This window comes from Labeo rohita, chromosome 19 (genome assembly GCF_022985175.1).
Source record: "Labeo rohita strain BAU-BD-2019 chromosome 19, IGBB_LRoh.1.0, whole genome shotgun sequence".
In the NCBI taxonomy this organism is placed as follows: Eukaryota; Metazoa; Chordata; class Actinopteri; order Cypriniformes; family Cyprinidae; genus Labeo; species Labeo rohita.
In genome coordinates, this window is record NC_066887.1 from 27613125 (window position 1) to 27638873 (window position 25749).

At 34.8% G+C, this 25749-nt stretch overlaps 2 protein-coding genes across 6 annotated transcripts in view; both read right to left on the minus strand.

Annotated features, from left to right (window-relative positions):
* Positions 1 to 16658: 16658 nt before the first annotated feature.
* Positions 16659 to 20316, minus strand: edn1 (endothelin 1). Its single transcript, XM_051136645.1, has 5 exons — positions 19287 to 20316; positions 18751 to 18901; positions 18506 to 18649; positions 18124 to 18228; positions 16659 to 17557 (listed from the first exon to the last, which is right to left on the minus strand). Exons 1-5 carry the CDS (start codon positions 19345 to 19347, stop codon positions 17419 to 17421), a joined length of 600 nt encoding a protein of 199 aa, XP_050992602.1. The 5' UTR covers positions 19348 to 20316; the 3' UTR covers positions 16659 to 17418.
* A 443-nt stretch (positions 20317 to 20759) lies between these two features.
* hivep1 (HIVEP zinc finger 1) overlaps positions 20760 to 25749 on the minus strand; it is a 73699-nt gene continuing 68709 nt past the window's right edge. For 3 of the 5 annotated variants that reach the window (XM_051136631.1, XM_051136630.1, XM_051136632.1), the window contains exons 7-9: positions 25439 to 25540; positions 24178 to 24722; positions 20761 to 23925 (exon numbers count right to left, since the gene is read on the minus strand). In XM_051136631.1, the coding sequence (XP_050992588.1) occupies positions 22765 to 23925; positions 24178 to 24722; positions 25439 to 25540 (1808 nt within the window). In that variant the 3' untranslated portion in view covers positions 20761 to 22764. Of the gene's footprint in view, positions 23926 to 24015; positions 24723 to 25438; positions 25541 to 25749 lie in introns of all 5 variants that reach the window. The other 2 variants (XM_051136629.1, XM_051136633.1) reach the window with 2 other exon arrangements.

Below are 25749 nucleotides of genomic sequence, written 5' to 3' on the forward strand. Positions count from 1 at the left end.
TTAATAAACAAATTTTAACCTATCTAGCTCATAAAAGATTTGATTAAAACTGTATCTTTATTGTATTTTGGTTGTATTTATTTATTTATTTATTTATTTTCTGCAGTTATTGGCATTTTACCCTTCAGTTAAATTATTTAATTTGAACATTATGAAGTTTGATTATTTAACTACGTTTTAATATAAAACCAACTGGATGAACTGGGAAAAAAAAGTTTTGTAAATATATACCCTTTGTGCACTTAAATTATTTCTCACAAATAAATATTTATTTTATTTTATTTTATTTTAATTAAGTGCTGTTGGTATTACACTCTTTTTTTAGACCATTTTACACCCTTCGGGCGCTTAAATTATTTCTTGCAAGTAAATAGTCATTTTAATTTATTGTATTCATTTTATATAGTTATGTTATTTTAATTAGGTGCTGTTGGAATTTTACCCCCTTTTTAGATTCTTTTTTTTTTTTTTACACCATTTAACACCCTTTGGGCACTTAAATTATTTATTGCAAAATAAATATTTTATTTTATTTTATTTTATTTTATTTTATTTTATTTTATTTTATTTTATTTTATTTTATTTTATTTTATTTTATTAATTTGGTGCTGTTGGCATTTTACCCTTAAATTAGATTCAGTTATTTAATATTGTTATTTATTATTAAATTTAAAAATAATATGTTATTAAACAAATTATTTTATATTATTATTAATTATTTAACTAAATTATTATTTTAAACCACCTGGCTTCTAAAACTGTATAGTAAATAAACACCTGAATGTTTGCAGGTGTGTTGGACACATCATAAAGAAAATCCCTCACACTGCCGTAGCTTGCTAGAAATCTAATATTTATTGGCACAGCAAAAAATATTTGTTTATGCAGCCTTCTTGAGGTATTTCACATTGCAAGTCGCGTGATTGAAACTTTTTTTTGCCATATTGGATTTCTTGCAAGTTGCAACAGGGCCACTCACATTTTCTACAACTTTAAACCTAGTTTGTCTTATTCAAACCTTGAATGCACAGTATGGTCAAGGTCTGTGGCGTGAATCATTGCTGTGTGGTGACCTCTGTGGCTCCTGCCACCCAGATTTCCATGGCAGGGCATTGGGCACAGGCCGCGGAGGTCTGCTTTGTATCCGGACGCAGGGAATTCCCACTGCTGACTGTCTGTATGGAGAGACAAAGACACCCACAGCTGCAGCAACCACAAAAACACTCCGGGCGTCCCCTTCTTAGGCCTGATATCAGACAAACAGAGGTTGTATGGACAGATGGAAAACAACCACATCAAATCTATGCATGTAATGTAAAGATAATGTTTCTTTTCAACGTCATTGAGAGCAGATGTGCTGTTCTTGCAATACTTACAATAATACGTTTTTGAATAGTGAATCACCATGTTTGTATTTTGCGACAAGCTTTACTGCAACAGTTACCGTTTATATTCATTATATTGCTACTGTTGACCTTGAATAATAATATTTTATTCAGCAAGGACACATTATATGGATCAAAAGTGGAAGTAAAAACATTTATAATGTTACCAAAGACTTCTATTTCAAATAAATGCTGTTTTTTTTTTTTTTGTTCATCAAAGAACCCAAAGAAAAAAATAATACATGAGAAGAAATGTTTCTTAATCAGCATATTGATTTTTGAAGCATTGTGACACTCAAGAGTAATGGAGTAATGATGCTGAAAATTCAGCTTTGCATTACAAAGATAGATTTATTTACTTATTTATTTATTTATTTATTTATTATATTATATTAGTTATTTTTTTATTATTACTATTATTATTATTGTTGTTGTTGTTGTTGTTGTTATTATAATTATTATCATTATTATTATTATTTTATCCTTTTTTTGCCACCTGGCTGAAAAAACAAAAAACAACTTTTTTTTATTATTTTATTTATTATTATTATTTATTTTATTATTTTATTTATTATTATTATTATTATTATTGCATTTTACTCTAAAATTAGATAATTTAATTTAAATATTTATTTATTAATATATTAATATATTTAACTAAACCATAATTTTTATTATTATTATTTTATTCATTTTTATTATTATTATTATTATTATTATTATTATTATTATTATTATTATTATTATTATTATTTTTACTTTATACCACCTGGCTGAAAAAAATAAAATAATAAAACTTTTTTATTTTTTTTAATTATTATTATTATTTTATTTTATCTGATTTTATTTTTAAACTGTTGGCATTTTACTCTTAAATTAGATTATTTAATTTAATTTTTTTATCAAATTAAAATATTTAACTAAACCATCATTAAAATTATAATTTTATTTATTTTCTCCTATTTTATGTTTAAACTGTTGGAAATGTACTCTTAAATTATATTATTTAATTAAAATATTTATCAAATTAAAATATTAAACTAAGCCATAATTTTAAACAATGTTTTTTTTTTTTGTTTGTTTGTTTTTTTAAAGTATTTTATTTTAATAAGATTAAATTATTTCATTTAAATATTAATTTGATTTAATTAAAAAAGATCACAATAAAACTTTGCTATATGTATATATATAATATTTTATCTTTTTTTTTTTTTTTTGTACTGATACTGAACATTCAGATTTGCATCAAAGGAATAAATAACATTTAAAATTATGTTCATTTAGAAAACAGTTATTTTAAATTGTAATAATATTTCACAATTTTACTGTTTTTGACCAAATAAATGCAGCCTTGGTGAGCACAAGAAACTTTTTTCAAATACATGCAGTTGTACCAACCCCAAACTTTTAATTCCTTCGTTTTCCAAAGCAGTTTGTTAGCTGATCATTTGAACTCATTAGGTTTTACACTGTGCTGTAATTCATGCCTTCAATGCAATAACAGCGGGGAATGTGAGCTATTTCTCTCTGAAAACGAGTGTGACATAACTGACAGACAGGTATTTTGTATGTTTTCCATCCTCTTGGCCCCTGCTTTGACCTGTTTCATGCCGCGAGACACACGTCCGACGGAGAGACGGATTCAGGGCAGTGACATCAGTATCTGTATGAAAACATCCCAGTGTGAGTCCAGACAGTCTGCTTTCCTTCACCGCACACTATCAAACACACTTCACACACTGATTTGTTGTTAACTTTAGCAGCAGTCGAACTGAAGTTCAAGTAAAAAATTCCGTTCTTTTTGCTATTTTTGTGTTGTGACCCATTTATTTTATAATCTTGCAAAAAGTCTCAGTTTGTGGCAGTCGCACTGATGTTTTAAAACTATATTTAAGCACTTTTTTTTTTCTAGAATTGTTGTTTTGTCATTCTCCTTCATAGGCAAATGTCATTGTTGCATTTTAAATATTATGGAACAAGCTGCTGTGTTTGTCCTATGATCACATTTAACTTTATTTTGGATCCCGAGGTCGTTCAAGGAACTGATGGTTGTCATAGTAATGAGTGATGTCATGTGTTCTTAATTCATTACGCCTGCTTTCCAGTAAAGTGTTTAGTCTTCCAAATTACCACAGTGTTGTGACTAACACTATTTCTGTAAGAATGAATGGGTTCATATGTTTTGTTTACCAGTGATTTTTATTTTATTTTATTTTATACAGTTGGCATTTTGCTCTTAAATTAGATGAAGTAATTCAATTTAAATGTTAATTAAATTCTAAATGAATTAAAAACTAAATTATAATTATTTTAAGCCACCATTTTATTTAATTTTATTATTTTAAAATATTGTATTATTTTATTTTGATGCAGTTGCCATTTTACTCTTAAATTAGATTCAATTATTTAATTTAAATATTAATTGAATTCATTTAACTAAATTATTATTTTAAACCAAATTTTATTTTATTTTGATACAGTTAACATTTTACTATTAAATTTGATAAAATTTAATTTAAGTAAATTATTATTTTATTTTTAAAGAGTTGACATTTTACTCTTAAATTAGATTTAGTCATTTATTTTAAATGTTAATTAAATTCATTTAAGTTATTTTATTTTATTGTGATACAGTTGGCATTTTACTCTTAAATTAGATTAAATTATTTAATTTAAATATTAATTTAATTAAATTATTATTATTATTCTTTTTTAACAGTTAACATTTTACTCATAAATTAGATTCAGTCATTTATTTTAAATATTACTTAATTCATTTAACTAAGTTAAAACACAATTTTATTTTATGTTTTTTTTAATATTATTATTATTATTATTATTATTATTATTATTATTATTATTGTTGTTGTTTTTTTTTTTTTATACAGTTGGGCATTTTACTGTTAAATTAGATTCAGTAATTTATTTGAAATATTATTTAAATTAAATTATTTTATTTTATTTTAATACAGTTGACATTTTACTCTTAAATTAGATTCAGTTATTTAATTTAAATATATATTCAATTAATTAAATTAAATCATTATTATTTTATTTTTAAACAGTTGACATTTTACTCTTAAATTAGTTTCAGTAATTTATTTTAAATATTAATGAAATTCATTTAACTAAGTTATTTTATGGTATTTTGATACAGTTGCCATTTTACTCTTAAATTATATTCAGTTATTTTAAACATTAATTAAACTAAATAATTATTATTTTAAACCACAATTTTATTTTATGTTATTTTATTTTGATACAGTTGCTATTCTACTCTTAAATTAGATTCAGTTATTTTAAACATTAATTAAACTAAATTATTATTATTTTAAACCACAATTTTATTTAATTTTATTTTGATACAGTTGACATTTTACTCCTAAATAAGATTATTTAATTTAAATGTTAATTTTAATTTAAACTATTTATTTATTTATTTATTTATTTGTGCTGACGGCGTTTTACCCTTAAATTTGAATCTTTTTTTTTTTTTTTTATTGAAATATCTATTTAATTGTTAAACAAAATTATTATTTTAAACCACGTGACTGATAAAAGATTCTAATAAATCTGTTTAATAAACAAACACTCTTTGCACACCTGAATAGTTGCAGGTGTGTTGGACATATTACAAAGAAAATCCATCGCACTGCCGCAGCTTGCTAGAAATCTAATCTTTATTGGCACAGCAATATTTATTTTGCTCATGCGGGCTTCATGAGGCATTGTGTCAGTGTCTGACAAAGTCACGTTTCTTTTTCAATATTGCGTTTCTTGCAAGTTGTGACAGTGTGCTGAAATATTCCACAACTAGATTTTCATTATACCTTGTTTATCTTATTTAAACCCGTGTAATTGATTATATATTAAGTATAAATGATTTCACTGGACAGAGGTCTATCCGAATGACATTCAGGCAGTTCACACATTAACTACTGATTGTATTTTTCAAAGCACTTGCAGGGTTTCGTATAGAAGCAGCTTCAAATGTTTCACATTTTCACAAGGGCGCTCTGAATAGCTTGAAAACCCTCTCAATTGCCCCAATAAAAGCTGGTGTTTAGTGTTTTGACATAAATCAGGTTGAGTGCATGAGAAGCCGAAGGGGACGAGGTCAAGTCATTAGGCCTTAATGTCACAAAAAGAGCAGGTGGCTGTTTTTCCCAGTGAATCTCTTCTGAAACACTGCGAAAGTACATTTCTGACAAAATCTTTTCCGGTAACATTATGCATTTATTTGTGTTTTTATTCTGTAACTTCCCCAGAACATTCTGTGGTGTGATGCTGATGTTTTGGTGTCATGAGATGATAGCAGTAAGATAATAGCTCTGTTCTTTCGGTCTGTCCTCTTATGTAGGAAAGTTGAGCACAACGGAAGCAGAGCCAGAGCACCGGCTGTCCATATTGTGTCTGAAATGACATGTTGATGGGTTATGCTGACATAGAAACCCTATGCACAAAAACTGGCACCTCAGGATGTGAGATTGGCACAGTGGTATGAATTTAAACCCATGTGCTTAAAAGTTTGGGTCATGTTTTTGGAAGAAGTCTCTAATGCTCACCAAGGCTGCATTTATTTGATCAAAAAATACAGTAAAACTAAAATTGCGAAATATTATTACAATTTTAAATAGCTGTTTTCTGTTTGAATATATTTTAAAATATAATTTATTTCTGTGATGCAATGCTGAATTTTCAGTGGCATTACTCCAGTCTTCAGTGTCACATGAAGTCACATGAAAACCATACTAATATGCTGATTTTGATGCTGTTCTTCAAAGTGCCTTACCAAGACACTGAAATAAGATGTGTCTAATTACTTGAAATATAGTATTCACTGGAATTTTATTGAAAATGAGCTCAGTGAATTTCAGCATAGAGGAGAAACCCTCCCCCAGGATTGTGTTTCTCATCTTATTTGTTTTTGTTCAGTCTGTTAGTGTGGTATGCAATGTCAAGTAGGCTTCAGTTACAGTAGATGAGAGTGACAGGAGTATGAAAAAAAAATGTTGTTTTGGAAAAAAAAAAAAAATCCATGAAAGAATGTGTGTCCTCAGCTTACCAGAACCCTGTTAGTGCTGTCAGGAGCTTCTAACACAGAAACAGTGTTTTGTTTTTTGGCATTAATGTGGTATTCCAGGTGGGAAAATCTTTGGATCTTTTTTCCAACCAAGTATTTTCTGTCTGGATTGTTTCAAACTGTTAATGAGACGACTTCTATCAAACTTGCAGCTGTTGGATGAGTGTTATGCATCAAGTGTACTTAAACATATAAACAAAGCCATGTATTAGACCTAGATGTAAGGTCAAAGGTCATATTTTAGGGCATATCAAAGGGCATTGGTAAGGTTATTTAAATGTTTTTGAAAGAAGTAAAACAAAAAAAATACAGTAAAAACTGCAATGTGAAGTAATACATAATATATTTAAAAATGTAATTTATTCTTGTGATGCAAAACTGAATTTTCAGCAGCATTACTACAGTCTTCAGTGTCACATGGTCCTTCAGAAATCACACTAATATGAAACATTTTATTATTTTTATCAATCTTGAACACAGGTAATATTTTTGTGGAGAAAAAAAAAACTGGTAATTTGTTCAGGATTCTTTGCTAAATTAAAAGTTTAAAATAACAGCATTTATTTAAAAAACAAACATCTTTCGTAAAATTAAAATAATGCCTTTTGATTAACTTAATGTGTCTTTGCTGAATAAAAGCAGTAATTTCTTAAAATATATATTTATATATGTATGTATGTATGTATGTATGTATGTATGTATATATACATATATATATACACATTTTCTTTTGCTCATCAAGGCTGCATTTACTTGATCAAAATCCAGAAAAAAAAAAACAGTAATATTGTGAAATATTATTACAATTTAAAATAATGGTTTAACTTCTTAATATTTTTTTTTGAACCCGTGATTCTTTTTTTCAGGATTCTTTGATGAATAAAAAGTAAAAAAAACAAAAAACAGAATTTGTTTAAAACAGACATCTTTTTTTTTACAATATAAGTCTTTGCTATAACTTTTTATTAATTTAACACATCATTGGTGAATAAAAGTTTCAAAAAGAAAGAGTAAAAATGTACTGACCACAAACTTTTAAATGGTAGTTTATAATGTTACAAATGATTTCTGTTTTAAATGAATGCTGTTATTTTTAACTTTTAAATATATATATATGTATATATATATATATATATAAACAGCAGATTATTAGCACATTATATAGCATATTGTGGCATAAAACTGATTTTTCCTGTCTGCATTTGAACAGGAATCACAACCAGAACGGTATCCTTCTAATGAAGAAAATGTTTGGAATCAGACATTAGCAACCTAAACAGAGATGGTTCAGCCAAAGGAGACATTTCTACTCACCTGGAAAAAGGTAAAAGGCGTTTTCTGGCATGTGGCGGCAGGGGACCCTAGATTACCCAGAGGCCTCTGTTTCGTGCCAGGATGCTTTGATGATGCTTTGATGATGCAGCATGCTGGAATGCACTCGGAGCACTTTTCTATTTTCAGTATGTCGTTAGCATGTGGGTTTTGCCTGCAGCACCTATATATGGTGTTTTATCTTTTGGGTGGTTAAATGTCAAGTGCAAGGAAATACAATATTATCTGAAAGACTAGATGAGTTCATGACCACAGTCCATTCGCACGCACCCTTTTTTGTATTGCATAATATTACTCGAAACAATCCTGTTACATATTCTTTTACAAGATTTTCTCTATTTTTTTTTTTTTTTTTTAATAAGAACTTATCTTCAGTTGTATTTCAGATTTAACTAAAACTTGTAAGTTTATACTGGTTTTCTTTCAGAAATTAGGATGTTGATTTAGTGCAATATATATATATATATATATATATATATATATATACATATATATATATATATATATACATATATATATATTGCAACATTATAATCGTGGCTCTGTTGTTTTCTCCACCTGCCCTTCTCTTTACAAGTTCATCAAACAACAGTGGTGAGTTGGAATTGTTCTACAATCACGGTGAGTAATGGCTTCTTCTCCTACTATTGTTATCTGCACCACTTGCTACATGTATACCTTATCGATCTCTGTGAGCAGTGAGGGATTCACATGTGATAAATGCAGGGAAATAGTTAGGCTGACAGAGAAGATTTCAGAACTAGAGACACGCATCCAAACTTTAGTAGAGGATAGTAAGAATGTGAGGGCCTTAGATACGGCTTTGGATGCGACTAGCCCAGGGAGTCCCGTACATTGTTCGGTTCCGGTAACTTTGCCTTTGCAGCAGGGCAACTGGGTGACTGTGAGACGGTGTAGTCGCGGGTCAAAACACTGCTCTTCCGTTCCGATCAGAACATCAAACAGGTTCTCCCCACTCAGTGATGCACCCACTGAGAAACCTGATAAAATTGCTCTAGTTATTGGCGACTCTATTGCACGGAACGTGAAAATAAAGACACCAGCCACCATAGTCCAATGTTTACCGAGAGCCAGAGCGCCTGACATCTTGGCAAATTTAAAAGTACTGGCTAATGCTAAACGTAAATTCAGTAAGATTGTTATTCACGTCAGCACTAATGATGTTCGACTTCGCCAGTCGGAGATCACTAAAAATAATGTTAAAGAGGTGTGTGAACTTGCAAGTACAATGTCAGACAATGTAATTTGCTCTGGTCCCCTCCCTACTTATCGTGGTGACGAGATACATAGCAGACTGTCGTCACTAAATGGCTGGATGTCTAAGTGGTGCCCGCAGAATAACATAGACAAGTTTCATAGACGATTGGACGAGTTTTTGGGGCAGACCTGACCTGTTGAAAACAGATGGTCTTCATCCCTCCAGGGGTGGTGCCACTCTTCTCTCTAGAAATATGGCATATAGTCTAAGAGTTTGCACTTGACTAGGTCAGGAAGCAGGTCAGGAAGCAGACCAACTGGCTAAACCCACCGTCTGCTAGCCGCCTCACGTCACCGAAATCAGTTAATTCTTAGCACATAGAGACCCTTTCATCTAGATATCATACTAAAGAGACTGTGTCTGTTCCCTGAGCTACAAAATACAAAAAATGTCCAAACCAATTTAAGAGTAACAATCTAATTGATGTTCAACAAATAAAAAATGTATATACTACAAAAAAAAAAAAAAAAAAAAAGTGATAAAGCTTGGCTTATTGAACATCAGGTCACCTTCTACAAAAGCACTCTTTGTAAATGATATGATCACTGATCATAACCTAGATGTGCTCTGTTTGTCAGAAACCTGGCTAAAACCAGATGATTACATTATCCTAAATGGGTCTACCCCCCAAAATTACTGTTATAAACATGAGCCACGTCTAAAAGGTAAAGGGGGAGGTGTTTCTACAATTTATAGGAATGTTTTCAGTGTTTTTCAGAGAACGGGCTTCAAGTATAACTCGTTTGAAGTAATGGTGCTTCATATAACATTATCCAGAGAAACAAGTGTTAATGATAAATCCCCTATGACGTTTGTACTTGCTACTGTATACAGGCCATCAGAGCACCATACAGACTTTATTAAAGAATTTGCTGATTTTCTAAGTTAGTGTTGGCTACAGATAAAGTCTTAATAGTGGGTGACTTTAACATCCATATTGATAATGAAAACAATGCACTGGGATCAGCTCTTATAGACATTTTGAACTCTACTGGGGTTAGACAACACATGTCAGGACCTACTCTTTGTCAAAATCATACTCTAGATTTAATACTGTCACATGGAATTGATGTTAATGGCGTTGAAATTCTGCAGCAAAGCGATGATATCTCAGATCATTATCTAGTCCATCTCAAAAATATATTAAAATAAGTTACGACCTATGCTCTCAATGTCAAATGCTGAAACGTTAATTCATGCGTTTATGACCTTAAGGTTAGATTATCGTAATGCTTTATTGGGTGGTTGTTCTGCACGCTTAATAAACAAACTCCAGCTGGTCCAAAATGCAGCAGCTAGAGTTTTTACTAGAACCAGAAAGTATGACCATATTAGCCCGGTTCTGTCAACACTGCACTGGCTCCCTATTAAATATCGTATAGATTTTAAAATCTTGCTAATTACTTATAAAGCCCTGAATGGTTTAGCTCCTCAGTACTTGAGTGAGTCCCTCATGTCTGCTGCGTTCTCAAAACTCTGGCAATTTGATAATACCTAAAATATCAAAATTTAAATTTTTTTATTTAGTGCCCAAACTCTGGAACAATCTACCTAACACTGTTCGGGAGGCAGACACACTCTGTCAGTTTAAAACTGATTAAAGACCCATCTCTTTAACTTGGCCTACACATAACTCATTTCTATAATCCAAATCCGTTAAAGGATTGTTAGGCTGCATTAATTAGGTCAACCGGAACCGGGAACACTTCCCATAACACCTGATGTACTCGTTGCGTCATAAGAAGAATGGCATCTACGCTAATATTAGTCTGTTTCTTCCTTATTCCGAGGTCACCGTAGCCACCAGATAGTATCCAGATCAGAGGGTCACTGCAGTCCCCTGGATCCAGTCCATACCCAGCAAAGGTGGTGGATCAGCACCTAGAGTGGACCTCTACAGCCCTCAATGTCAGCAGGGACTATGTCAACTAGATGAGCCCCAGAGACGGACCATCAATGAGAAACTTATAAGCTAGACGGCCGTCTGCACAAGTCCACGGGAACCAGATGAGTCCTCTGCAGTCTGACTTTGCTGCAATATGGAACTATTGCATTATTGACACTATTGTCCTATTTAATACTGTAAAGTTGCTTTGACACAACCTGTTTTGTTAAAAAGCACTCTATAAATAAATGTGATTGATTGATTGATTGATAAATGTCTTTACTGTCGATTCACTTCATTGTCTTTATTTTTATGCCAGTTTTTGTAAACTGAAAGCTGTATAAGGTTTATACTTGTTTTTCACCATCTGCAAGTGAAATATGAAACGTGCACTATTTTATTCTGGTAAAATAGGTGGTGTAACTTTCACTTTTGCTGCTGGGTGCAAACACATGATGTTCTCCTATCTGGCACTGTCATCAGATTCTGTAAGACAGGATCTGATCTGAAAATCACAGTGTTATCATGCATGTCATATCATGTCTCTGTTATATAAGTGTATCTCTGTTATGGATATAATAATACTACTTAGTAGTTAAGTGAATTAGAGTCATGTTGAATTAGTCTGAAAGAAGCTTGTAATGGAAATGTGTGAGTCAAAATGACAACTTTGCTATTTAGTAATTTGTTTAAAAAACAAAACTAATTTGTACAATATGATTATTCTCTAATGTCTGATGTGACTGTGTAGAAATGTTCAGTCTCTTCATCTCAGTTTTTTTTTACAGTTTTGTGTGAACTGCACATGGACAGTATTGTTTCAAAGTTTGCAGACTGCTCAAGAAGTTAATATTGTCAGTGTTTTTCTAAACTTTTGATGGAGAAAAAGACATTATATACTGTAAATAGTCAATAGTCTACTTTGTGGTACTACACTCTAAAACTGCTGGGTTGAATACAACCCAACGCTGGGTAAAATATGGACAAACTACAAAATATGGTTGGGTTACTACCCAGCGGTTGGGTTAAACATTTTACCCAACTGTTGGGTCAAAACAACTGAATCGCTGGGTATGTCCATATTTTACCCAGCGCTAGGTTGTTTTTAACCCAGCAGTTTTTAGAGTGTACATCTAAATTTAGATGGCTTGAAAGTTCTAAAGTGTTCAATTTTGATATGACAAGCACAGTAAGCAAAGTGCGTACATATGAGCTCATTAAATGCTTGCAAATTGCTGACTGTCAAAAAAGAATTCAAAGAATGTTTTGGGGATCTTCCATAATAGCTTTCAGACTTTGTTTTGTCGCTGATGGCGATGACTGGAGGCGTAGAGGTGTGTGTGTGTGTGTGTGTCTTTGCGTTGTGTATTTACCACAGAAAATGCTGGATTATGATGAAAAGACAGTGTGCTGAATGAAGCCTGTGCTGATTCTTGTAAATGGCCTTGTGAAATGAAAGCTGTTTCAAAACCTGAAAATTCTGGGGGCAGTTAATACATTCAAATGAATGCTGTTCTTTTGAAGTATTCTATTTAAAAAGAAAAAAAAAGATTATATAGATATAGATACAAGCACTACCAGTCAAAAGTTTTTGAACAGTAAGATTTGTAATGTTTTTTTTTGTTTTTTGTTTTTTTTCTAAGAAGTCTCTTCTGCTCACCAAGCCTGCATTTATTTGATCCAAAGTACAGCAAAAACAGTACAAATTAGAAACATTTTTCACTATTTAAAATAACTGTGTTCTATTTGAATGTTTCACAATTTCAAAGCTGATTTTTTAGCATCATTACTTCAGTCACGATCACAAAAACAGCCTAGTAGAATTTTTTTCATATTTCTTTTAATAGAACGTTCAGAAGAACAACATTTATCTGAAATAAAAATGTTTTGTAACATTATAAATGTCTTTATCATCACTTTTGATCCATTTAAAGCATCTTTTCTAAATAAAAGTATTAATTTCTATCATTTCTTTCCAAAAAAAAAAAAAAATTATACTGACTATACTATTTCAGATAAATGCTTATCTTTGAATCATCTATTCATCAAAGAATCTTGAAAAAATTGTACTGAACTGTTTTAAATATTGATAATAATAATAAAAATGTTTCTTGAACAAAAAATCATCATACTAGAATGACTTCTGAGGATCATGTGACACTGAAAAATAGAGTACTTATGCGGAAAAAAAAATTGGCTTTGATCACAGGAATAATTGACATTTTAAAATATATTCAAATAGAAAACATTTATTTTAAATAGTAAAAATATTTCAAAATATTACTGTTTTTGATGTACTTTGGATCAAATAAATGCAGGCTTGGTGATCTTCTTTAAAAATGCATAAAAAAATCTTACTGTTCAAAAACCTTTGACTGATAGTGTATATATACAATAACGGCACAACTGTTTTCAACATTGATGATGGGAAAAAATGCAACAGCATATTAGAACAATTTCTGAAGGATCATGTGAAACTGAAAACTGTAGTAATGGCTACTGTAAAATCTGTATTGTGGAAAATAATTAGATTTTGACTTTTTATTTCAGTACTGAATGAGACTCATTTCTATCACCTCTCCTGCCATTTTAAACCTGAAATTTGCTCACTTAGTTTATTGCACTGCATTCTGGGAATGTTAAAATCATGTAGAACCCATGCAAATCTACCTTAAAATTGGACCTCAAACAGCGTAGCAGGGTACAATTCCCTTTTGTACCAAGTTAACATGCATATGCTGCCAACAGCGGTATTGCTACAGAGCCAATGTGTCATCACTCTCCACCAGGTGCACAGACGACCACAGACATATTAGTGAGTCAACTCACCTGTAAAAGTTCACTTTGCACTCCCATGACACATTTATTTATCGGGGAGGATCTCTGGCCCATCTAAAGAATAATTAGAACTTTTACAAGTGTAAAAGACAGCCTAGATTGTTTAAAACACTGATCAGCACCCATTCAGCAAGTGCTCATCCCATCAATCAACTCTTATAACAACCACCTCATTCTGGGATGATGATTGAAGGGTTTGAGCTGGAACAGCCATCAGCCTTCACTAACCCAAAATCACAGTCCCAGGATGTCCGTGGAATTTAGTCCACGTCTATGTTTTGTGTTGTTATATGACATAGTGTGTGTGTGTAAGGTGGATGCATTGTTTGCATGTTTGTGTGTGTGTGTGAAGGTAACTGAGGGCGGTGACCCCGGCAGCACGCGGAGACGTCAGAAGCCCGAGGCGTGTCCGCCCCTCCCTGAGTATCTTCCATTGTTTGCTCAATGCCTGTCGGTTCGAGGAGATTCCTTGTGCCATAATGGGCTATTATTTGTGCTCAAGCTCTATTCAAGCCCTAATGACTTACGCCAGTTTTCCAGGCCCCTGGAGACCCGCATGCGTAAAGTGCACAGCTCGGAAGGAGAGACGGCCTTTGTGCACGACTTTTACAGGCTGATCCAAGAATATTTCTTTCTCCCTCTTTCTTCTCTCTTATACACATATGGACAAAGACAAGCTAAAATTCACCAATCAAAAGGCTCTATTGGAAATTCCCTGCAGGGTGTATTTTCTTGTGTCTTTTCTAAAGCTCCTGTAATGCAGGAATGTAGTGTGGGTGGAGTCTTATGAATTCTAATAAAGCGTAAGGGATATAATAAACTTTTTGGATTTTTGGACATTTGTAAGTGCAAATTTAAACCAATTTAATTAATTGCATGTAAGGTAACTTTAGAGCATATAACACTTGTTCGGTGGTCAGACTGAAATATCCAAGACCCAAAACTGCCAAGACCTCTCACCTGAATCCAGACAAAGATATTTTGGTCCAAGGACAAAGCTGTGAATGTCAAATGTTTCACCTTATTTTTGATGCTTCCATTGTTTCCGTACATATTTTTTGGCAGCGGCTACTTGCACTGTGTAAATAGTGATAGAGGCTATTTACACTAAGTGAAAATAACAGTAGATACTATTTACACTAAGTGCAAATAGCAATAGAATCTATTTCCACTAAGCGAAAATAGTTTTTTTTTTTTTTTTTTTTTTTTTTTGCAATTATGCTATTTACACTAAGTGCAAATAGCTATATTTACACTATGTTAAAACAGCAGGATTTTCTGCTATTTATACTACTTATTCCAAATAGTGGCACCTTATTGGGACAATAAAGCCCTCCCTACACCTACCCTAACCCTACCCAATACTTTATTTTCAACTTGCTGATTATTTATTTCATTTTAATTTAAAATAAATGCCTTTCCGGTGTGATATGAGATTTAAAAAAATATACATATATTTTTGCAACCCTGGTTAGAACCTGGGTTGATTGCGTCAAAAACAGACATGTGCTTTACTATCTACGCCACTGGAGCCAGTGTTTGATGATCGTCTTTAGTGATGTTCACTAGCTAAATCACGCATTGGTGGCCGGAGCTAAGTATAGATAGCCTCTGCCAACAAGGCGGGCTATTTGCACTTAGTGTAAATAGACACTGTATTTTTTTTCATAAGTGTTGATTTAAAGTTTAAAGAATTTGAAAACTGCCAAATAAAACAGAAAACACTTCATCTGCTGAATGTAAAAACAATTCTAAGAAATAAATATTTTATGTACAATGTTGTAACTTTATTTATATACAAAGATTATTAGAGTGCATTTTACAAATTAATTCAGCCTAAATACAAATTTCATGTTTACTTTCAAATTAAATCCTAAACCTTATTTTCAGTCTATGTAAGGTTAAAATTTGAAGGTCTAATCTTTCGCTGTGTAGAATTTGATCACAAGTGATGATAAAGACATTTATAATGTTACAAAAGATTTCTATTTCTTATAAATGCTGTTCTTCTGAACTTCCTATTCATCAAAGAAACCTGACAAAAACTACTAAACTGTTTTCAACATAATAATAATAATAATAAAGTTTTTTGAGCAACAAATCAGAATATTGCAATGATTTCTGAAGGATCATATGACTGGAGTAATGTGGCTAAAAATTCAGCTTGGAAATTGCAGGAATAATTTACATTTTAAAATATATACAGAAACAGTTATTTTTAATTAGTAATTACTTTACCGTTTTTGCTGTTGAAAATCTTAAAAAATGTTCAAAAATGTTTGACTGGTAGTGTAGGTATCATTTTCTGTTTTTGATTTGTAGTATGGTTCACTGTCCCCTTATGATTACACTTGGTTCATAACTGTTTAATGGATGAAGACTTGGTTGCCATATCCAATTTGCTTCACCTTTCATCTCTCATATGCCCATTTCAGCACACACATAAACCATGACCTGTGTTCATTGAAAGCTTGCTTTCTGCACCTGGTTAAACGCTATTGTAGGTAGTAAGGCTTTCAGTGATGTACATCTTTCTAGAGCTTAAAGACCTCGTTAAATGAATGCATGGATGTTTGTCAACTGACTAATCCCTGTAATGTCTCTGAATGTTACCTGCTACTTTTGTGTTCCACTCATGCATGATTGTTTGTGTTTGAAATGGCTTGTTTATGATCTGTGAAACATCCTTGGGTTCTTATTATAGTCAACATTTTATAAAAATTGATATTTTTGTTAGATATACTGTAGGTAGAGCACATTATTACATTCTGTTAACTGTTAATATTGTTTGAGCAAATTAAATGATGCATTCCAGTGGTATGTAAAATTAAAAAACAAATTCAGAAGCAAGTTAAGTTGTTTAAATAATGCAAAATATTTATTAATACCTAACAATGTTTACCACATAAATGGCAATTAAATGTTGTCATTTCATAGAAATAACATTAGGAAAAATCTTATTAGCCAATATGGCTTAATTAAAGAAATATTTAACATAAATGTGAAAAATAGCATTTCCAGTTGATGCACTGACGCAGTCGCAGAGCTTCATTGCTTTACAGTGAATAAAGTGAATGAGTCCAGTAACATTATCCAAGAACTAGAGTCTATGGCTTGTAGTGGCTAGATGTTCAGTATCCTCTGATGGGCGTCACACATCGCTTTGGGTTTCTGGAGTCCCTGATTCCACAGTTTCATTTAGTTACAACATATTCCTCCTGTGCAACAAACATCTTCAATGCATAGCCTTTATTTGCAATCAGTTTAATTTAAACGTCCCACTTGGCTTCTAGTTATCCCATGCACCGAAAGGTCTAGTTTAGAAACGAGTTGATAGAGGTTAGTGTTTATAATTTGAGGTTTGGTTTGTTTCAGTCAACATCTTCCTTGGATTTTCATCCCATTGAGCTCCATACTGATGCCAGGCTTGCCTCTAGGGTGGAGCCCACATGACAAACACCACAATCCAAGATGCTTGCATCTGCAGGTAATCCAACACACCTGATGACACCCAATGGCATGAACACACAAGACGTGTATGATGAATGAGCAGAGAGGAGCTTCTTCAGCTAAATCCTGTAGTGGATCAGCAAAGGGCAAAAGCTGAGCTTGTTTTCTACGAGGCGGCGTTTTTGGACGTCCACGCTCGTGCCCTGTGGTGACGCCTCACTCGCCAGTTCTCCAGGAGAAGATGGATCCTCTTGATGCCCCGCTTCCTGGAGAGGACGTCACCGGTGTGTTTTGTGTTTTTCACCCTATAGAAAAACAAATCAGTGAGGTTAATTTCACAGCAAACACAGGTAGAACAAGCACTAGTTATATATTTTTAAATATATGTAATAGCCAAAAATACATTGTATGGGTCAAAATGATCGACTTTTCTTTTATGCGGAAAATAAATCATTAGGATGTTAAGTAAAGATCATGTTCCAAGAAGATATTTTATAAATTTCCTACTGTAAATATATCAAAATTTAATTTTTGATTAGTAATATGCATTGTTAAGAACTTCATTTGGGCAACTTTAAAGGTGATTTTCTCAATATTATGATTTTTTTTGCACCCTCAGATCCAGATTATCTTATTCATGGTTTTAAAAACATAAAAAATCAAATCAAATCTTATTTACACTGTGTCCATAAGCTAAAAATCACTTTATACTCCAGTCTTTAAAAACCTATTTACTTTTCAAGTTAATATGCTGTCCAAGAGACATTAATCTTACAGAGGCTTGTAATTAAAGCACCCAATTATTTCTTAAACTTGTGCGAGAATGCGAATGTACTGCTTTATTTTTTTTAGGGTATGTGGTTTGTCTTACCGTTTAATCTTTGTCTGTTTGGCTGCCAGTTTGTGTTTGCATTGCTTCTCGGCACAATCTTGGCCCTGGGCGGCATGGATTGCCTTGTCTGATGCTGCTTTGTGCCTAAAAAAGAAAGTTCACATGAGACATGAGCAGTCAGTTTGATAAAAGTCCACAAATAGAACTAAAACCTGTTTCTGCAAGTTTGTCAAGTCATGCAGTGACAGCTATTATGCCTGTAGACTATTACTGAGGTTCCCACACACAGCCTGCTCAGAAAAACAAGTGCGTCCCAAATATTTTTTTTTTTTAAACGGCTAAGTCCCGTGACCTTGAAATTGGTCTTAAGATTAAAACTATCTGGTTTTGAACTGTGATGACTTTTCTGTCATGTACTTACCGTAACGCATTGTTCGGCTGACAGAATGAAGAGCATGTTTTGTCTTGGCTATCTGCACATTTGCAGCGTGACTTGGGCACAACAGGTTCTGTTACTGAGCGCTTCTTGCGTGGAGCGTTTCCAAGTCCATATGACACTGTTCGCCTGGGGGGAAGAAAAAATAATTAGAAGACATGTTAGTCATGCCATCGTGCAATTTATTTGTACGTTTAAAATCATTCAATGTAATGTTTGTTATGACTTACTCTGGAGTGTTGACCCATATTATGTCCAGGTGGCAAAAGTAGACACACTCTTTATCCATAAAACTTGCGCAGGAACATCTCTTAGTCCTGGAGTGGCGAGCAGAGATTGATGTGCCTTGTGCTGTGCCATGACCCAAAGATGCTGGAGCAGCTAAAATCATAAAATTATATTGACTTCATAAGGTTTTGCTACATAAAGAAGCCTACCTACAAACACACACTGTGATTTTCACATTCTTAAGTTGCAAAACTGTTTGATGGACTGGAAAAGCTGGAATTGGTCACGCTCAATTAAAAACGACAGTGATACTCAGATAGTTTACAAGAATAATAAAACTTTCTCTTGCATGTATGTATAGGTTGCTTAAGCATCGGTATAAAATACAACACTTGTAGTTAATTATACTTGCACTTTTAGGTTTGTATTTTGACACGTTATATGTTTATTACTCATGTAAACTTTTAACAAAAATGAAGTACTTAAATAATCTTCAACACAAATATTGGCTATAAAGATACTTAAAATAAATACATACCCAAGTCAAAAATTCCAGATGACAGCATGGACAACACTGGGAAAATAATCCTCAAATCCATTTTATTTATTTATTTTCTGCAAGTACTTGATGTGGCACAAATTGTGATAATCCAATAAATTCTCAAACAGCTAAAAAGTATTATTAAGCTGCAGTCTTCTCAATGCACTCTTGCATCTTTCTGTATTCTCGAGAACACTCTTGTACAAGAGCGCTTATATACGCCCGTTCTCCGCCTCCCGCCCGCTCGCTCACGCGAACACAATGCTGTTTGTTAATAGTCACCGACAAGCAACGTGTGGAGCGAGATAAGAACTTTGTATTCCTGAGATTCCAGCGGGATGGAGACGCCGGGCGGCCGTTTGGTGCCAAGTTTTTTTTATGGTAAGTAAGGTGTCTTAAATGACTACAGTTTTTATACAGGGCAGTAGAGGGCGCGCAAGTACAGAACACGCCATAAGAGGTTCTCCTCAGGAAAACTGTAATAAATGTTTTGTTAATTTAAGTAATATATTTTACAGTTTCTGTCTGTTATATGTTTCTATAGCCTAGTGCATGGTAAACTTTCACTGTGTAGGTAAATCGAAATGGTATTTTTTTGTACAGACGCGAGGAACTTTAAAGTTTTAGCGACGAAAAAACTATTAAACATATTCATCCATATTGGCCAGAAAATACACACTGAACACTGGCGCACTCAATATGCGGTAAGTTGTCACAGATGCACATTTGAAGTGGATCAAAATATAGTCGTCCTAAAATGTTAAAAAATAGTTTTTTTTTTAAAGAAGTTTCTTCTGCTCATTAAGGCTGCATTTATTTGATCAAAAACACAGGAAAAGGCCCTATTGTGAAATATTATTTAAATGTAAAATAACTGTTTTCTGTGTGAATATATTTTAAAATTAAATTTATTCCTGTGATGCAAAGATGAATTTTCAGCTTCTTTACTTCAGTCTTCAGTGTCACATGATCCTTCATAAATCATTTCAATATGCTGATGTATTATCAACTTTTTTCATGATTCTTTAATAAATAAATAGTTAAAAAGAACAGCATTTATTTAAAAATAGAAATCCTTTCTAACAATATAAACTACCATTTAAAAGTAAAATAACATTTTTATTCTTTTTTTTTTTTTTTTTTTTTTTTTTTTTAAGAAATGTAATACTTTTATTCACCAAGGATGTGTTAAACTGATAAAAAGTAAAAGCAAAGACTTATATTGTTGGAAAAGAGTTCTATTTCGAATAAATGCTGTTCTTTTTAACTTTTTTTTTTTTTTCAGCAAAGAATGCTGAAAAAAACAATCACAGATTCCAAAAAAAATATTAACAGCACAACTGTTTCCAAAATTGATAATAAAAGTAATAAATCAGCATATTAAAATTATTCCTGAAGGATCATATGACACTGAGTAAAGGCTGATGAAAATTCAGCTTTGCATCACAGGAACAAAATACATTTTAAAATATATTAAAATAGATAACCATTTTTTTTTTTTTTTTAAATAATATTGCACTTTTTTTCTGTATTTTTGATTAGGTAAATGCAGCCTTGATGAATGTAAGACAATTCTTTAAGAAAACATTAAAAATCTTACTGATCCGAAACTTTTGAAAGACACTGTGTACAAACCAACAAACAAATAAATATATATTCAAAGAGTTTATAATTGTAAATAAAGTTGTTAAGATATCAGTTCAATTTAAAATCTGTGGGTTCTGTGATTCATTGCAGATTGAAGTGATACTAGCAGTTTAGAAACTTCAGCCTCTAGCTCTATCCCTGCCCAATGGAAAACCCTGTTAATGGAAACTCAGGCCAGTTTACGCTCACAATTGGCTACTCTCCACCCGCTCCAAAAATGTGTTAAATATTACAGCGTGAAGATTCCATACATGTAGCCTGTTCGTGCTTGCTCAATGTAAGACAGAGAATTAGGACAACAATAAAAGCAATCTATTAAGATCAGGTGAATATGGATGCTGCATTAAGAACAATTATGGAAATATGCAGTTCTGCTTTTCAATGTAGCTCTCCTCAGGCAAGGGTGGCATAACTGCATTAATTTTTTTTTTTTCCAAATATTCTGACATCGTACTAGTAGACAAGGCTAAGCCTCACCTGTACATACAGGTCCTAACAGTGAAACTGATTCATTTTTTTCCATTTGCCAATGACAGAAAAAGGATTTGTTTAGAATGAGGTGGAAAGTTTGAAAGTCAAATCTAGGAATGTTGTATTCATTCCATGCAGAATAGTTTAGAGTTCAGTAGTGATTTGTTGTGATGTTATACTTTCACTTTGACTAAATTCACCAGGTTTGGATGGACTGAATGTTCAGAGCCGTTTCCAGAGAGTCTCACCCACTCTCATGTTCTTCTGTGGGCTGAGTAACTAAGCAACATCCTCCCCCACCCCACCTTCCTGCATGATGTGCCCTGTACTCCTCGGCTCTGCATGCAGTAACACGACCCGTCCAGTAGGTAGCGATATTGAGTCACAGTCATGGTAGACTACAGCAGCAGGCAGCAAATACTGTCAATTGAATGAGTCATTCTTGGGCTGTAATGAGAGCTTTTGCTCCAAGCCTCTTGAGACAAGGACAGTGTGGCAGTCAATAAAACCTCGTAAGGGAGCTGATTGGTGACGTCATTTGCTGGCCTCTCCAAGCTCCTCATTAGTGATTTGAACTGCTGAATAATTCTAGTGTCTTGGAGAGCCCTGGGAATAACCCTTTCTACAGGGTTGATTAGAGGGAAAAAAAAGACAAATCAGATAGCTAATTACACCACTTAAAAAAAGGAGACTTCAGAGGCATTTCTGCACTTGTAAACAAGGTTTTACTGATACTGTCGATAGTATAGATACAGCAAATGTAAAGCCACCATTTTACTCATACCTATGGACTTATGGAGTTCAAAATGGGCACCAGGTGGAATATAATAAATACTTGACCACAACATCTGTGCACAAGAACACTGCCCCCCAAAAGCCATAGAAATGTTTATATATCAGTACAACATTAATTTCCCCATCAATTTACGATAGACATAAAACTTTTCAAAAAGAAAACATTTGAAAATAAAACAAATTTCCTCCATTCTTCTTTAACTTCCATATCAACTTAACTTCCAAATAGGTAACTACTAGATTTATAAGATATTATATACAGGTTTCTAAACGAGAAACTCCAAAAGGCACAATTGTCTATACAACATGTACAAAAAGAAAAGAAAAACTGTCTGGTGCTGACAAAAAAGTATAAAATAAAATAATTGGTCATCATTTATGATTGCACATACAATATGACTGTCAGAAAATGTGCTTTTAGAGAAGGCTCGCAGAGCTGCAAGCCTCCTGAAGTGTTTCAGTTTTACAAAGTGACAAAGTTTTACAAAAAAGGAGAGGAGAAAGAGGTGGAAAGAGAAAGAGAAATTCATAGGCAGAAAAGAAAGAGCTTTTATTGGGACTCTCAGGTAGCTATGACAAGTCTATCCTCATCATCACTGGAGGCTTCGTTGTAGTCATCAGTCACTGGTTGTCTAGAGTCCGGTTGCTGTGGTTTCACTTCACTAGCCCCACCTGCTGTTGCCTTGTGTGCAACATCGCATCCTCTCTCATTAGCGGATGAGGGGGAGGAGGGCGAAGGAGGTTGTGGTGGTGTTTTGGGTTTGTCCACCATGGCTGTAGTCTTCTCTGCACCCCCCGTGTCCTTAGATCCAGCGCTAGGGCTGTTTTGAGAGACCTGCTTTGGCTCTGTGGATGGCTTTGCATTTGTAGGAACATCTCCTGGATTGGCTGTTGGAGGACTGGCTGAAGAAATAGGTGCTGGTGGTGATTCTGCAACCTGTGCTGGTGGAGGTACAGATGCTACACCCTCAGGGCTACGTGGCTTGTCCTGGGCTGCAGGAAGTGGGCTTAGCGCTGAAAGGGGGCTGAGGGACGGTATAAGGGCTGGCAGGGCAATGTTGAGGATCTGCAGGCCAGGGATTTGTGCTGGGGAAGCAGTGCTGCACTGAGGGGCGGGGCTAGCTGCCAACACTTGTACGCCTAGGGTGGCATTTAATGGCAGACTCTGTTGAGGCACCAGCTGGGTGGAGTTGGCTAAGCCCACCACACTCAAGGTCTCCAAACCCACAGGCTGCAGAGCAGTTTGGGGAGCACCAAGTGTCTGAAGCCCTGCCACTTGGCCCAGAGGGAAACAAGGCAGTACACTGCTGACTGGTTCCTGAACTACCAGCGGCTGGGTTGGAGAACCCTCTGGCCGGGGCGAGGTGTTGGGGGCTGGGAGGGGGCTTCCGGTCTGCCTGTGGATCACACTGAGCGCAGGGATGGTTAGCTGGACTGGCCCGGCCTGAATGGGTACAAATGTGGAGTAAGCAGCCAAACCGGCGGGAACAAGCTGGATGCCACCCACAGGTACCATGCTGTAGGGGGAACGAGGGGGCTGTTGGGAGTGCAATGGCAGGTGGCTGAAGAGATGAGTAGTGGCTTCCACTCTGGGCTCGTGGATCAGATCTGCATTTGGAAAGTGCAAAGGTCCCTGAAGAGGGTCAGAAGAGGTCTGAGTACCACGGTCGACGTTGGCATTGCACTCACTTGCAGGCTGGGATATGGCGCTTGACACTCCTTCCTGTTAAAGAACAATGTCATGAATACTTTTGTCGACACTGCCAAACAACATATAAATAGCAGTCAGTGACTACATTAAAAGTCTATTCACCTTTTCATGCATTCAAAGCAGTTTTGCTGACGTGCCAGGCATGCGAGACTCAAGACATTGGAATGCATATGGGGTCGGGTACTGGTATGGGGTGAGGTGTACATGTAGAGAGGGAGGGATGCATGACGGGAAAGACAATGACTGCGAGGACACGGGTCTCACCTGGCCGAGCTTGCCACCCTTGCCTGGCACTGGGGGACTAGGGGGAACATCAAAGTCAGGGTAGTCGATGGACATCTGCCTGCAAGGTGACACTGGGCTCATCATGTGTACAGAGTCAGTATCAGAGGTGTGGGATTCTGAGGCAGGGGCAGGATGGGATGTGAAAGAGGTGGGACTTGGGCCAGGGCTGGAGCAGGACGCAGAAATTGACATCTGTCTGACCAACGAAACTGGACTTGTCATAGCCACAGACTCTGTGTCTGAGGTCTGGGAGTCTGAAGCTTGAGGAGGCTGAGTTTGGGGAGCTGGGGTTCGATTCGGGCTGATGGACATCTTCGCCAGCAGAGAGCTAGGAGCCATATCAGCCTGGTTAGCAGGAATATGCTGTGGGCTTGCAGAAACAGATGGTGTTGCAGAGAGGCCAGACTCTGCCTGGCTATCCTCCTCGTCTTCTTCTTCCCCGTCGTTATCTTCGTCGTCTGGGCCATCAGAGTCATCACCATCTGAGTCCTGTCTGTCAGCACTTCCTGCTCTTCCTCGATCACCTATGGGGGAAAAACAACTTAATGAACAAAAGAGAAAAGAGCTACAAATTTCTACTTTGAAAAATCTCCCAAGAACTCTGCACACAATCCTAGTGTGACCTAAATAGTGTGACCTAAAGATGCCAGATTTAAACTCAATCTTTAAGTAATGTTCTGGGTTTAAAGCTTCTACATCTATTGCATAGCAAAAAAAAGGGATGACAGGTCTAGAAGCACCCATCACATTATATAGGGAAGACATTAACACCTCAGACCACAAATGTAGGCTGCGCTTGACAGCTTGTGTGGAACTGTGTGAGAGGAAAACAAATATGCTCTCAGTAACTGAGACCAGAGAAAGCTCACAGCTTCTCTCTCTCTCTTTCCTGCTAAAATTAGATGCAGCAATTTCCTTGCAGTAAACGCTGTGTATGCCGCCCACATGCACCAAGAGTTAACAAGGAAAAAGACTGCGTTTAGAATCTCTAATTAGACCATGGCACTGCCATTGATCATCACTGCAACAGAACATAGCCAGGGACAATCCACATTTAACAGACGGCGCTATTATTAGTAAGCCTATTAATGGTCAGGTTGATTCTGTTGTTAAAAATGAATATGTAAGGGCGTAAACAAAACGATAGTTTCTGCTTTCTGAAGTTGGTTGGTTATGTGTTGGTCCCCATTAAATAAACTCCCCTATTCAGTATTTCCGAAAACACATGAGAGACTTCTACCTGAGTCTTCTGTGTCCTGGTCCTCAATAATGCCCACAGCAACTCCCATTTCCATGCACTTCTTGCTGTGGGCTTTGGACTTCATGTGCTTGGTTAGGTTCCCTGTGTGGATAAAGGGAACAAAGAGGTCGCTCAGGTGGGAGGCGGATGCAGGGCATGGGAGTGGTTTACATAAGCATGACATGTTCCCAAGCACTAGCTCCATGTAATGGGTGAGTAACTGATAAAGAAGTTCTTAAAGGAACGTGGGCTGGTCTGACACTGTGTGCTGTTCTGCAGTGCAGCGTGGGAAGTTCAACTGTGATGAATCA

Bases quoted from the DNA above. Each gene is read 5' to 3' on its own strand.
- edn1 (XM_051136645.1), bottom strand. From the start codon at position 19,347: ATGGATTTGAGGATTATTTTCCCAGTGTTGTCCATGCTGTCATCTGGA. The intron at 18,650-18,750 runs GTAAGTCATAAC...TCTTCCCCCCAG, and splicing joins ATATGGGTCAACACTCCAGA to GCGAACAGTGTCATATGGAC. The intron at 17,558-18,123 runs GTAAGACAAACC...GTTTTTCTATAG, and splicing joins AAACAGACAAAGATTAAACG to GGTGAAAAACACAAAACACA.